Source organism: Lynx rufus, unplaced genomic scaffold (assembly GCF_022079265.1).
Source record: "Lynx rufus isolate CCGP_SWC_20201006 ecotype Redwood Valley unplaced genomic scaffold, mLynRuf1.p SCAF_1, whole genome shotgun sequence".
Lineage (NCBI taxonomy): Eukaryota > Metazoa > Chordata > Mammalia > Carnivora > Felidae > Lynx > Lynx rufus.
The window spans coordinates 86680952-86696435 of record NW_025814823.1 but is presented as its reverse complement, the minus strand read 5'-3'; the positions used below and the strand labels follow the sequence as shown (position 1 = coordinate 86696435).

General features: G+C 37.8%; 1 protein-coding gene across 1 annotated transcript; it reads right to left on the bottom strand.

The window, feature by feature from the left end:
• Positions 1-13849: 13849 nt before the first annotated feature.
• LOC124519368 (olfactory receptor 13G1) lies at positions 13850-14773 on the bottom strand. The gene has a single exon (XM_047089586.1). It carries the CDS (start codon positions 14771-14773, stop codon positions 13850-13852), a length of 924 nt encoding a protein of 307 aa, XP_046945542.1.
• Positions 14774-15484: the final 711 nt, after the last annotated feature.

Here is a 15484-nt window from a genome sequence, read left to right as displayed (position 1 = left end):
GACAAATTCCTAAACACCCACACTCTTCCCAAACTCAATCAGGAGTAAATAGAAAGCTTGACCAGACCCATAACCAGTGAAGAAATTGAATAGGTTATCAAAAATCTCCCAACAAATAAGAGCCCAGGACCAGATGGCTTCCCAGGGGAGTTCTACCAGACGTTTAAAGCAGAGATAATACCTATCCTTCTCAAGCTAGTCCAAGAAATAGAAAGGGAAGGAAAACTTCCAGACTCATTCTATGAAGCCAGTTTTACTTGGATTCCTAAACCAGACAGAGACCCATTAAAAAAAGAGAACTACAGGCCAATATCCCTGATGAATATGGATGCAAAAAAATCTCCATAAGATACTAGAAAATCAAATTCAACAGCATATAAAAAGAATTATTCACCATGATCACGTGGGATCCATTCCTGGGCTGCAGGGCTGGTTCAACATTCAGAAATCAATCAACGTGATACATCACATTAATAAAAGAAAATATAAGAACCATATGATCCTGTCAATCGATGCAGAAAAGGCCTTTGACAAAATTCAGCATCCTTTCTTAATAAAAACCTTTGAGAAAGTCGGGATAGAAGGAACATACTTAAAGATCATAAAAGCCATTTATGAAAAGCCCACAGCTAACATCATCCTCAATGGGGAAAAACTGAGAGCTTTTTCCCTGAGATCAGGAACACGACAGGGATGTCCACTCTCACCGCTCTTATTTAACATAGTGTTGGAAGTTCTAGCATCAGCAATCAGACAACAAAAGGAAATCAAAGGCATCAAAATTGGCAAAGAGGAAGTCAAGCTTTCACTTTTTGCAGATGACATGATACTATACATGGAAAATCCAATAGACTCCACCAGAAGTCTGCTAGAACTGACACATGAATTCAGCAAAGTTGCAGGATACAAAATCAATGTACAGAAGTCAGTTGCATTCTTATACACTAACAATGAAGCAACAGAAAGACAAATAAAGAAATTGATCCCATTCACAATTGCACCAAGATGCATAAAATACCTAGAAGTAAATCTAACCAAAGATGTAAAAGATCTGTATGCTGAAAACTATAGAAAGCTTATGAAGGTAATTGAAGAGGATATAAAGAAATGGAAAGACATTCCCTGCTCATGGATTGGAAGAATAAATATTGTCAAAATGTCAAAACTACCCAAAACTATCTGCACATTCAATGCAATCCCAATCAAAATTGCACCAGCATTCTTCTCGAAACGAGAACAAGCAATCCTAAAATTCATATGGAACCACAAAAGGCCCCGAATAGCCAAAGGAATTTTGAAGAAGAAGACCAAAGCAGGAGGCATCACAATCCCAGACTTTAGCCTCCACTACAAAGCTGTCATCATCAAGACAGCATGGTATTGGCACAAAAACGGACACATAGACCAATGGAATAGAATAGAAACCCCAGAACTAGACCCACAAACGTATGGCTAACTAATCTTTGACAAAGCAGGAAAGAACATCCAATGGACAAATACAGTCTCTTTAACAAATGGTGCTGGGAGAACTGGACAGCAACATGCAGAAGGTTGAAACTAGACCACTTTCTCACACCATTCACAAAAATAAACTCAAAATGGACAAAGGACCTGAATGTGAGACAGGAAACCATCAAAACCCTAGAGGAGAAAGCAGGAAAAGACCTCTCTGACCTCAGCCGTAGCAATCTCTTACTTGACACATCCCCAAAGGCAAGGGAATTACAAGCAAAAATGTACTATTGGGACCTCATGAAGATAAAAAGCTTCTGCACAGCAAAGGAAACAACCAACAAAACTAAAAGGCAGCCAACGGAATGGGAAAAGATATTTGCAAATGACATATCGGACAAAGGGCTAGTATCCAAAATCTATAAAGAGCTCACCAAACTCCACACCCGAAAAACAAATAACCCAGTGAAGAAATGGGCAGAAAATATGAATAGACACTTCTCTAAAGAAGACATCCGGATGGCCAACAGGCACATGAAAAGATGCTCAATGTCGCTCCTTATCAAGGAAATACAAATGAAAACCACACTCAGATATCACCTCACGCCAGTCAGAGTGGCCAAAATGAACAAATCAGGGGACTATAGATGCTGGAGAGGATGTGGAGAAACGGGAACCCTCTTGCACTGTTGGTGGGAATGCAAACTGGTGCAGCCACTCTGGAAAGCAGTGTGGAGGTCCTCAGAGAATTAAAAATAGACCTACCCTATGACCCAGCAATAGCACTGCTAGGAATTTACCCAAGGGATACAGGAGTACTGATGCATAGGGGCACTTGTCCCCCAATGTTTATAGCAGCACTCTCAACAATAGCCAACTTATGGAAAAAGCCTAAATGTCCATCAACTGATGAATGGATAAAGAAATTGTGGTTTATATACACAATGGAGTACTACGTGGCAATGAGAAAGAATGAAATATGGCCCTTTGTAACGACGTGGATGGAACTGGAGAGTGTTATCCTAAGTGAAATAAGCCATACAGAGAAAGACAGATACCATATGGTTTCACTCTTTTGTGGATCCTGAGAAACTTAACAGAAACCCATGGGGGAGGGGAAGGGAAAAAAAAAGAGGTTAGAGTGGGAGAGATTCAAATTATAAGAGACTCTTAAAAACTGAGAACAAACTGAGGGTTGATGGGGGTGGGAGGGAGGGGAGGGTGGGTGATGAGTACTGAGGAGGGCACCTTTTGGGATGAGCACTGGGTGTTGAATGGAAACTAATTTGACAATAAATTTCATTTATTGAGAAAAAAAACAAAACCAAAAACATAGTATGGGTCGTCAAGTGTTATTTTAACTGGCTTAAAGAAAGGGGAGTCTATGATATGAGCCTAATACAGTGATGAAAAAACAGTAGTGGTCTGGACAAAGAAAAAGATTAAGCAAATCGTTACCTTAGCTGAGATTTGGGAAACCACAGCTAAATATACTAAAAACCTGTGTTCTGGGGTGGGTGGTGCTTGGGTATGGCACATGACTTTGGTGCATGTCGATTGAGTTTCTTAAGTTGTCCCCAGATGACGTCATTTGCCTTAGTTGTACATGGACATGGTCTCCCCCACTGCCCTTGTGTGTGTGTGTGTGTGTGTGTGTGTGTGTGTGTATTTGTGTGTGTGTGTTTGTGTGTGTTTAATGTTTTCCCTGTTGTCTTGTAAGGAGAAATTGGCCATCTGAGGAAGAAGGTTGAAGGGCTGATCCTTCCAACTCATGGTATGGTTTAATCAGACAGTCAGGAACCCAGTACAATCCTGATGGGACAGGAACACATGCATATCCTCATCCCCATGTTATCAGTTCATAAGGTCCTTTCCATGAATGATCACCTTGTACGTGTTTAAGTAGCACCTTGGCTGTGATATTTGAGCCAGGGGATGGCACGAAATGCTGATTGGCATCTATCAAGTTATGAGAATCACAATTTAAACAATTTAGAGTGTATAAGTCTTTAAATAGTGAATTCCAAGGGGAGGCATTATGTAGGTTCCCCTTTTTTTTGTTTGTGAAGCATTTGTGTTTTTTTTATTTAAAAAAAATTTTTAACGTTTATTTATTTTTGAGACAGAGAGAGACAGAGCATGAACGGGGGAGGGGCAGAGAGAGAGGGAAACACAGCATTGGAAGCAGGCTCCAGGCCCTGAGCCATCAGCCCAGAGCCCGACGCGGGGCTCGAGCTCATGGACTGCGAGATGGTGACCTGAACTGAAGTCGGACGCTTAACTGACTGAGCCACCCAGGCGCCCCACGAAGCATTTGTCTTAAAGTGGCATGTGTACATTCTAATAGCTTGTTTGGTAGGGTTATATGGCTGTTAGCAAAACTTAGCTCCTTAAACGTTAAAAAAAGTTTTAACTACGTAATCAAAGATCTGAAAAAGAGAAAACATAAGCTTTGGTTTTCCCGGCAGACAAAAGAGAGAAGACCTTTGCATATTATTTTTTGTCAAGAGCAGAACAACAGTCCAAGAAAATGTTGTCTTTTGAACAGAGAGAAAAGCAGAATTTTAACCTTATTCCAGTGTACTTTTTAAAATCCATTCATTTCAACCTTAGTCCATCCTAAACACACATAAAAATTCCTTCCCAAAGATTTCCCTTCATGAACCTTCTACAATTTTCCTTTGCATTCAAATTTTGTCCCAAGCCACTTCTCTCCAAACAACCAGTCTCATTTAGGACAATATTACTTTATTTTACCTTCAGTAAAAGTGTGTTTCCATTCCTTATATCTTCCTTACATATCTCCTACTTTCCTACCTACAGAGTTCCTTTCTCTATTAACATTAGCCTTAATTACATTTAGCAGAATTTTAACTCTTAGAAACCTTAGTCTCCAATGAAAACTAGGTAATTAGTTGAGAACTGTTACACCAGAATCTTTTTAAGATGGAAAATTTATCAATGAAGCACAAAGCATGTTTACCAACAAACCCACATAGCATTAGTTCTCTGCAATAAGATGTCAGTAATCAATTTTTTAAGAATTCCGTTCTATTTAGAAAAGACCTAGATGTCCAATGAACTCAACCCCATTTATCATACAAACAAAACTTTAAAATTTTAGGTTACCAAAGAATTTGAAATCTATCTTAATTACTTGTGAAACTTTGAGACAGAATAACTATTAATCTAAGTCATCTTTTTGCAAATTGCAATAGAAATAACATGAACTCATTGCCACATAGTATTCCATTGTGTATATATACCACAATTTCTTTATCCATTCATCAGTTGATGGACATTTAGGCTCTTTCCATAATTTGGCTATTGTTGAGAGTTCTGAAATATGGCCTTTTGTAGCAACGTGGATGGAACTGGAGAGTGTAATGCTAAGTGAAATAAGCCATACAGAGAAAGACAGATACCATATGGTTTCACTCTTATGTGGATCCTGAGAAACTTAACAGGAACCCATGGGGGAGGGGAAGGAAAAAAAAAAAAAAGAGAGGTTAGAGTGGGAGAGAGCCAAAGCATAAGAGACTGTTAAAAACTGAGAACAAACTGAGGGTTGATGGGGGGTGGGAGGGAGGGGAGGGTGGGTGATGGGTATTGAGGAGGGCACCTTTTGGGATGAGCACTGGGTGTTGTATGGAAACCAATTTGTCAATAAATTTCATATATAAAAAAAAATAAAGCATTGGGTTGGACTAGGAGAAAAAAAAAAAAGAAAAAAGAAATAACATGAACTTATTTGACCTTTAGCAAACCTAGATAGAATAACACATATTTTATTTAATACTGATAAACAGGTAAATCTCAAACTAACAAATTAGCTTAAATATCAAATACATTCTAATGTGTCCACTTAAAAGACAATTTGTTCCCCATTGTCAGTTTTTACCTGAAACAGAGGTGGGAAAATCTGAAGTAGGTAGTCCAAGGGGGTGCTCTTTGCTCCTTGACATTGAGGACAAGAGAAGGAGTCAATAGTGCCTGAGGCACTGAGGGGTCAGTTACAAAGGCTGCACCCCAGGTGGTGCAGGAACTGTGCAGGTTGGGGGAAACTGAAGAGGTGAGGTTCTGTCACGAGGCCTGGAAGCAGATAAAAGCCCAGGGTGCAGAGAAAAAGGATTTCTGGTTCTAAACCTTGTCAGCTCAGACAGAGGAGCAGATGCCAGGTGTTTGCTTTGTTTTGTTTCCCAGCTAGTGGAATTAGGCAGTCCATGTCAGGCTGGAGAAGGCAGCGAATTTCCCTGAAACAAATGGAGTTTTATCAGCTGCTTGGGAATATTCCTTAAAGTCCCTGTCGGAGGTAAAGTAACCACAGTTGGCTCTAATTATCATAGCCATTAACCCGGAAAATGAATGTGGGAGAAGCTCTCACATTTATTAGAAGGAGGAACACAGAGAAACAGCCAGCATCCCCGTTGTTAGGGATGTCCTGTGTTTCCTCCAGCAACCTGGATTTATTTGGGGGAGGCTTATTTAGACATCCAATATGGGAGTTTACTAGGCAAATACATTTGGGCAAACATATTCTGCAAGAGGCCCTTAGGTCTGGGTCCTGATTTGGAGCTGTGAAGGCCTGGAACTCGGGTACCTCCATCGATTTGCCCTGTTTCCTGCAGAAGAGATCTAACTGATAGATCCTACTGAAGCCATTCAGTTTTATAGGAGATTAGTTCTTTCCTAAATTTTGTAATCCAAATTGTTTCCAGTCAGTTAAAAAGGCATCCCAAGGGAGACTCTTTGGGGACTAAAGAGAAGTTCCTATGGTCCTCCTAGAGAGAGACCTTGCTAAGAAGGCAGAGAAGAGGGGTGTCTGGGTGGCTCAGTTGGTTGAGCATCCGACTTCAGGTCAGGTCATGATCTCATGGTTCTTGAGTTTGGGCCCTGCATCGGGCTCTGTGCTGACAGCTTAAAGCCTGGAACCTGCTTCAGATTCTGTGTCTCCCTCTCTCTCTGCCCCTCCCCCACTCACACTCTGTCTCTCTCTGCCTCTCAAAAATAAAAAAAAAACTAATAAAAAAAAGTTAAAAGAAGACAGAGAAGAAACTACTGACTACTGTTTTTAACCTATGGAAAACACTGGAAAAGTTTTACAAAGGGGTGTTACCCAATTTTGTAATTTAGGTAGTTGGTAGAGGACATTGTTAGAAAACAGTAAAGCTAGAAATCCATCATGATCTAAGTGACATTCCTACACATGGAATCTTTACAGCCAACTTCCTAGGTTGGAAAGTTAGGTTGGGTTTTTAATTGAACCAGGTGCTGGTTTCAGCCAGCTTCCAGTGGAGGTCCTGTGGCCAGAAGCGGCCCAACTAGAGATGTGAAAGGGATCATGTTAAACATATGAGGAGGGACCTTACATGAGAGTCTTAAGATTGGCAGCTGCGCTACTCAGAGTGCTGTCCCATGCCCAAGAAAGACAACTTTGTATAAGGACAGGAATAAAGACAGGGCATCAACTTTCTGGGTCTTATTACCAGGCCGGCCAAGGTACTAACTTCCAGCCAAAAGGCAGGTCTTCTCCTCCAAATAGAGTCGCCATGGGCTAGAGGATTGCAGCCAGAACAATTGACATGAAAGTGTTCCAATAAGACCATACTCCTCAAAAGCTCCCTGAAATAAGAGTAAAAGAAGAAAAGAGAAAGTATTCATCAAGTTTGCACTGGCTCAGAGTGCAGATGAAAAACAAAAACAAAAACAAAAACAAAAACAAAAACAAAAAAACAAAACTGAAATCCCTGTAGTATTTCTACTCCTATCGGAATACCCAAATCTTGATTATGCATTGGCTGTGTGGTGCAACCCTCTTGATTTCTAAAGTCCATACAGCATGCTGAAGAGGGAAAAGTATGGTTTTTGTTAATGTCTTTCAATCCCAAGAGTTAATTTCATATCCACATCCTATTGCTTCAATTATGCCCTTAGTAAAGCAGCTTTGGATACTCTTCTCAGCAACATTTCACTTCAATTCCTAAAAGACAGTGAAAGGGAGGGACACATGCCTAGGTTGATGTCCAGCAGTGGTAATGATGGAGAATGTATGAAACTCCCCAGCAACATATCCTTCTTGTAAACATTTCTGCATAACTGAAGGCTTATGTCCCTCCGATATAGGTATTGGCTTTAAGCGATCAGGAGGAATAGGGACAGAAGGAGGTGACAAAGGGGAGTCATCCTCCACTGTAGGAGGTGCCATAGGAGAGGTGGGTGTTAGGCTTTCTTTCTGAATTTTTTCTTCTCTGCAGTTACATGTAATGGACATAATGTCATATGGACTAAACTCCAGGTCACTAAAATGGAAGCAGGAACCTTCGCTCCTTTTTCATGTTTTTCTTTTAAATTTCTTCTCACTTGTTCCCATAGATCTAAATCAACTGTACCATGTTCGGGGAACCAGGGGCAGATGTTTTGTATTGTTCATAACAATTTACTTAATTTATCTTTTGTAACAGTAAAATTGGCCACCTTAAAAGCTGCTGTAAAATTTTAAATATAATAACTGTTTCCCTGTCATTTTTGGCCCACGGTAAAGAAAGAGAAAAGCAATACTCTCACTGAAAACTAGACGGGTTGGTAGCTATCCCCACTGTTTCTTTTAGTACTGGTTCAGTGGTCATGGGCTCCTTTAGTTTTTGATTGTCTGAGAAAGTCTTTACCTCTCTAATTCTGAATGATAGACTTGCGCAATATTTGCATCGTGAGTACTGCTGTCCCTTACCAAGATGAGGTCTGTTTGAAGTCTGGACAGTTTCACTTTCTTCTCCTTGAACGTGTGGATTCTGCTGCCTGAAAATCTTCCCCTCAAAGCTATTGCTATCACATTGGGGCCACCAGTTGTGGGTTTGGCTTTTGGCTTTGTTCAGCAAAGCCAAGGATGGTGGAAAAGATTACTCAAGACTCCATGCAAGTCAAGAGGTGAGAGGGAGGCTAAAGGGAATCTCCCCAAGCTGTTCTCAGGGTCCCATATTTATTAAGCATACATTTAGGGAAACAATGTGCAATACATAAGTGGGCTGTGTGCCAGTAAGAATGTGTACAAAATGTGAGAAAAACAAGTTAAGACAGGATAATATTTTATTCTTTCTAAGGTCTTTAGACAGGTCTTAGACCTGTCTATGGTCTAAGGGATTTATGATCACAAGCAGGACGTAACCCCTAGATATACACTAGCCAGGTAAGCAAAGTGAGTGCCCCCTAGATATACATTAACTGGATAAGCGACACATTGCGTGCTGTTTGCAGCAAGGCCAGAAAACAGTGTTCTGTTTTGCATTGTATTCCCTATAATCTCCTAAACCAGGATGTACCTATTTGATGTCCCACATTATTGTTTTTGATTTGTGGTTCCCATTTAGTTCGTATATAACATCTTCTGTAGGTAGCAGCCTATATTAAGTTGATGGTTGCTGAAGCACGAAATCATTCTTTACTTCTCTCCACCCTCTCCCACATTTTAGGTGTATCACTGCCTCTCTGGTATACACTCTGAAAAGAGTAAATAATTCTCCCTCTCATACGCCCCATAGCTTCTATGCTGTTTCCATGGGCTGTTTTTTGTGCTGTCTCTTTAAGGGTGGAGTTTCAGCTTCCTATTGCTCTCTTTAAGAAGCCAAGTCCACTGATACTTAAAATTCCAGGCTTTAAGCCAAGCTGGTTGTAAGAAGTCAGGAAATTTGGCCCCTCTCACTTTCAAAGCCAAGTATTATGGGACTTTGTCTTCTCCCGGTCGGTTCCTTGGTCTTATGGTCTGTTCTTTGCCTTTCTCCATGCCCCTGTCTCCCTCCCCGCCACAGATGGACAGGACCCTTTTAATTCCCCTCCATGCCTCCTCCTTTCCTACCCTCTTTAATGTGGTGTCTTCTCCACTGTTAGCTGTGGAGTTTGTTCTGTCAGTCTTCAGATCATTTTCTGCGTTATTTACACTGTAAGTGTTATCTAGTTGTATCTATAGGAGAAGGCAAGAGTAAATTACCCAGAAAATGATCTGAAGGCTCTGCCATCTTCCTAGTGTCAAGTTGATATTTTTATAATTTATTTATATGTTATAAAATGTGTTTGTCTGAATTAGGCTATAAATAAAGAACTACTTTGCAATTGGTTGATAATTGTTCTAAATATTTTTGTTTTATAGGTTTGCCTGTATCTTTTTATTTATTTATTTTAAAATCTACATTTTATTATTGTTGAAGAAACTGGATAGTTTATAGTGAAGAGTTTCCCTCAGTCTGGATTTTGTTTGATGTATATTCATGGTGCCATTGTCCTCAAATTGCTGTTATTATCATAAATTTATTCTTAGATGTAAATTTTGATGTTATTGTCATTTTTTTTTTTGGTGACGGTGATCTATATATGTGGTTCTCTGTATTTTGAAGTTTTCAGCAAATGTTAAAGATCATTGCCTAGATTTGTGCTGTCAAAAATCTTACAAATTGAAGTCATTGACATTGTATCTTTCTTATTTATCTATTCACTAATCATGAAGAATTAAATAAGATTTCAAAAACATGGAGACATATTTACTTATATTGCTCTTGTTAAAAATACAATTATTGGGGTGCCTGGGTGGTTCAGGTTAAGCATCCAACTCTTGGTTTTGGCTCAGGTCATGATATCATGGTTTGTGAGATCAAGCCCCACATCAGGTTCTGTGCTGACAATGTGGAACCTGTTTGGAATTCTCTTTCTCCCTCTCTCTTTCCCCTTTCCCCACTTGCACTTTGTCTCTGTCTCTTAGGACTTTAAGAGACAAAACAGATGAACATAAGGTAAGGGAAACAAATATATTATCAAATTAATAAAAAAATATATTAATATGATTTTATGTATGAATGTGATAAAATATGTGTATCATTAGTAAATTAATTATATTAAAGCATATTAAAATATTATTCACTTTATCTTAACTTATAATGTATTGATATTTAAATATTTTTGTTACATAATATATAAATATAAAATAAATGTTAATGATAGTCAAAATGTTTAAAGATATAATTTTAAGCCATATCTTACAACTACACCCAAATGGCATATTGCAATTGGTTTTCCAGTGGTTTCAGTGTTTGTATCTCCCTCTCTCAATGCAATTTTATACAATCATTTAGTTTGTGATTTCAAATCTGTATTTATATTTGTTGATAGCTACTAGTAGCAATTGGAATCATATAAATACCTCCTTCCCTTCCCCATGTATGTTAACTACAAACTTGTTCAGTGATGCCAAGTGCCTCACTTCCAAATTTGCTCCTCCAGTCAGTGCTTACAGTTTAAGATGATACAGTGATACGCTTATGTCCAATGTGATGTAAATGCATGGTTTTTGGGCAATTCTTATTTTTATATTTTTATATTTTATATCTTATTTTTATATTTTATATTTTATATTTTATTTTATATTTTATATTTTATTATTTTTATAAATATGAAATTTATTGTCAAATTGGTTTGCATACAACACCCAGTGCTCATCCCAACAGGTGCCCTCCTCAATACCCATCACCCACCCTCTCTCTCACCCCCATCAACCCTCAGTTTGTTCTCAGTTTTTAAGAGTCTCTTATGTTTAAGTTTCCTCAATTCTTATTTTTAGGATGTGAGATACACTTTGAATATCTGACAATTTTATTTATTGATCATATTTCAATAATGCTTAAAAAAGTGTTTAAAATAATAGGTGAAAATTCACATGCCTTTTGACATCTCCACCTTTAGACACTATTGATTGTTGCACACCAGGCTTCCATTGCATTAGGCATGTCTATTCACTGGTTTCAAAGGACAGACGTAGTAGTTTATATTATCTGTAGATGAACATACTAGAAATTTAACAAGGCTTTGCCCTACTTTTGTGTTCAATAGAATAAGATATTTATTTAATGAAATCTAAAATAATCTCTATGAGGTCCAAACCCAGAGTGGCTGCCGCATGAAAACAGTGTTCTAAGTGAACTAGCACAAATCATTGTAGAATACTCATCATATGCAATTAAAATACTAGATACAATGAAAAGAACATCCTTTTTATACCCTATTTCTCCCCATCCCACATTCATCCCACATTCACATATCAACACACAAACGGCACAAAATACTGAAACCACTCTTGGTCTCTTACTCTTAAACTAAAAGTGCTCAATAGACTTATAATTTGAGACTGATTTTTGCAATGCTAAGAGGTATAGGGTACTGTGGAAGAAATATGGAGAAGATACGATTTCAAATTCACACAGTCTCCTGTGGATAACAAACACATAAATATTCTAGACAACGAGCTATACACAGAATTCATTCCTTTTTATGTTGCATGACTTGTATGTAAGTATAATGGATTACTTAGAAAATCACACAAGATAGTCCTAAATATATTGATGTGATATCCCTTCATATACATATTACAAAATACAACATGCAATATAATAATATGCAAAATAATATAGAAGCCACCACAGAACAAAATCTGAGAGAAGGGAATCCAGAATTATATTTCCTTTTAAAATTGTCCACTTAAAATAAAAAATCAGAATGAAAATAAATCTGAATGTTTCAAATGACTAACATTTTTCAAGCCATGCTTATAACCATGTAATTTTATTAAAAAAATTCAGGCAATTATTTTATATTTTTCTTTATAAAGGAATTAATCTGTTTTGCTTATTTGACTTCCATGTGGCTCTCTTTAATAAGGAAGAGAGCATAATGAAGACAGTCATCTATGAGCTTAATTTTAGAGAAACGAGATAGAAAAAAACAGCCTCCAGCTATTGTCTATTCAGCTTCTCTTGCTAAACAGCTAGGCAATGGTGTTCTGCTGATCATTAAAAAAAAAAAATCACAGAACAACAACATTGGAAAATGTCACTATGATAGAGCAAGATAGAAACTCATCCACTGCATTATTTTTTGCCAATTAAAGCTGAATTGCCTCCTACGTAAATTTCTCTCATTTTCTGACCCAATCTAGGGAAAACCCCCCTTGTGTGACTGATTTTTTTTTATTAAAGACCAAAAAATCCGAAATATGTTCCTTCTAGCACCCTCTTACTGACTCATGATGTCCTATCTCCGTATGAAATAAATCTGACTTGTTCACCAAACGTTTGTTCAGAGTGGTCTTCAGCTCTAAGGCATTTAAGGAGTCTTTGTGTTCCTGTCAGGTTTAATTTACTTAGGATTTCTCATTACATGCTATACAAAAGAATGCCAATAGTAGTGTATGGTTATTGTATTCATGAAGTAAAATCCTAAAGTAGGCAACAATGACATGAACGAGATTGTTTCAGGGAGATTAGTATGACAAAATGCCTGCATTTTAAAAATTGCAATGAAACCTTAATTATAACTGATTTCAAGGGAAAATTGTACTGTCTGCGTCACAAATAAGTCTCGCAGTAATGCCATATATTTTCTTATATATTGAAATAGACATGATTTTATTCAGACTAGTTTCATAATATTAGAAGTAATCTTTCTTTGTGAATGTATGTGCATATATTTATATATATACACATTTGCCTGTAGGCACAAACATCATATATATATATATACACACACACACACATATATATGTATATATATATACACATATATATGTATGCTATTGTATATATTGTATTGTATATATATATATATATGTGTGTGTATATATATATATATATATATATATATATATGATGTTTGTGCCTACAGGCAAATGCTTGTACACAGGCATAAATGAGAATGAGAAGATACATATATATTCTAGAAATATTTTGGGATATATATCACGTTATATATTTGAGATGGTATATATATTACATTTTACACATTGTTAAAACTAAAAATATAAAATTGTGGAGACAATGAGGTAGCCCAGAATAGAATAGGAATAAGATAAACACTTTACATTTACTGGGAGTAGTTGTGAAAGTTTTCATGAATGAAAGTAATTTAGAAATATGTGGAGTGAGGAGTATAAATCAGTAGTGAAATGGTAAGAACTAAGTGAATTTTATTTTAATTTTTTTAGAGTTTATTTTACTTTAAGAAAGGCAGAGACAGCATGATGGGAGAGTGGCACAGAAAGAAGGAGACAGAGAATCCCAAGCAGGATCCTCACTGTCAGCACAGAGCCCAACGCGGGGGCTCACACCCACGAAACTGTGAGATCATGACCTGAGCCAAAACCAAGAGCCAGAGGCTTAGCTAATTGAGTCACCAGATGCTCCAGAAATAAGTGCATTTTAGAAATGAGGAGCAAAGAAAGTGATTTGCAGTGGAATGAATCAATCTCACTCCGAAGAGGGAGTAGGGAAATTTGGGAAGGAAGTACCTATACATGATCAGTAAAATCTAAGATGTTCTAGGAGGTGATTCTAGAATAGAGAGTTGACATTCTCTTGTGAAACCACTAATGTTTCAAAAATGCAAAGACTTTCTGAATCCCTGTCTGCATCTCCTTGTTTCGTAAACTATACACAATTGGGTTTAATGTTGGGGTCACAAGAGTATATAGTGCAGCTATCACCTTGTCCCTTTCAAATGAGTAGCTGGAAGCAGGGCGGATATATGTGTAGATTACAGGACAGTAGTAAAGGGACACAACTATGAGGTGGGATGAACATGTTGAAAAAGCCTTCCTCTTGCCTTCTGCTGTGCGGATGCGGAGAATGGCAGCAATGATAAAACCATAAGACAGGCAGGTGAGGCTGAAGTCACCTATGGCCAGGGAAATATCAGCAACATATACCATCACCTCATTAATTCTCACAGGACTGCAGGACAAAGAGAGCAGTGGGGGTATCTCACAGAAGAAGTGGTCAATGTTATTTGGCCCACAGAAAGTCAGGTTCAGGATGAGACCTGTGTGTACCCAGGAATTGGTTACTGCAATAACCATGGCAATGCTAAGCAAGGCCACACACATATGGTGGTTCATAATAGTGCTGTAGCGAAGAGGAAAACAGATGGCCACATAACGGTCATAGGCCATTGTGGTGAAGAGTACCATCTCAGCCCCCAATGACCACGTGAAGAAGAAGAGCTGGGACATGCAGCTTCCATATGAAATACTCTTTCCTGATGTTAGCATGGTCCCCAGCATCTTTGGTATAATGCTTGTTGTACAGATGATATCCACAATAGCTAGTGCCAGGAGGAACACATACATGGGCGTATGCAAGGTGGTATTATAGATTATAACAATGATAATTAGCCCATTGCCAAAAAAGGCCACAAGGTAGATGCAGAGAAAGACAATGAAGAGAACTCCCTGCAGTTCAGGATTTTGGGTAAGTCCCAGAATCATAAACTCAGTTACAATGCTGTTATTCATTGTTCTTTGATGACACACATTGCAGAGAGTGAACAACTAGGAATTAAAATAATGTGGTTGATTTTATCAGGAGATGTGTGATGTGTGGTGTGTGTGTGTGTGTGTGTGTGTGTGTGTGTGTGTGCAGGTGTGTGTGTGTGTGTGTGTGTGTGTGTGTAATTTAGTGATTTTGTGTTGATTTGATACAACTTTATAGCAAGAATTCCCTTCTGATAGAGCATGATGGAGTTCTGTCTTCCAGGCAATATCTTCTATCCTCCAGATGGATATAATTTTCTGATGTACGTTCTGCAATTAATGACTACACTAAACTGAAGCCAGTGGTTGAGAAGAAAAAGATAAGAAAAATTAATATATTCAAGTATTTCAGTATTACCATTTTGAGTTGAAACATTTAAACATCATTCACATATATATATGGAATATAGTACAAATAATTACATATCTCACCAATTGTTAACTATATGCTATCTTTCTTGAAACATACATGAGCAGAAATATCTAGAACAATAGAAGCTGACAGGGCTAATTATAGTGGGAAGACTTCAGCAGCAAAAAGTCCAACAGAATATCCTGAGACTGGATATTTAGAGACCATTGGATAATTTATTGGTGTCTAAGAACTAAATAATTTAATCAAATACCTGCCTGATATTTTTTCTTCAGTTTCAGAAGTACATTCTTAAAATCTCATGAACTAATTTGTTATGT

What these genes read in the sequence shown, in the direction of transcription:
- LOC124519368 (XM_047089586.1), bottom strand. Translation starts at nt 14,773, where the DNA reads ATGAATAACAGCATTGTAACTGAGTTTATGATTCTGGGACTTACCCAA.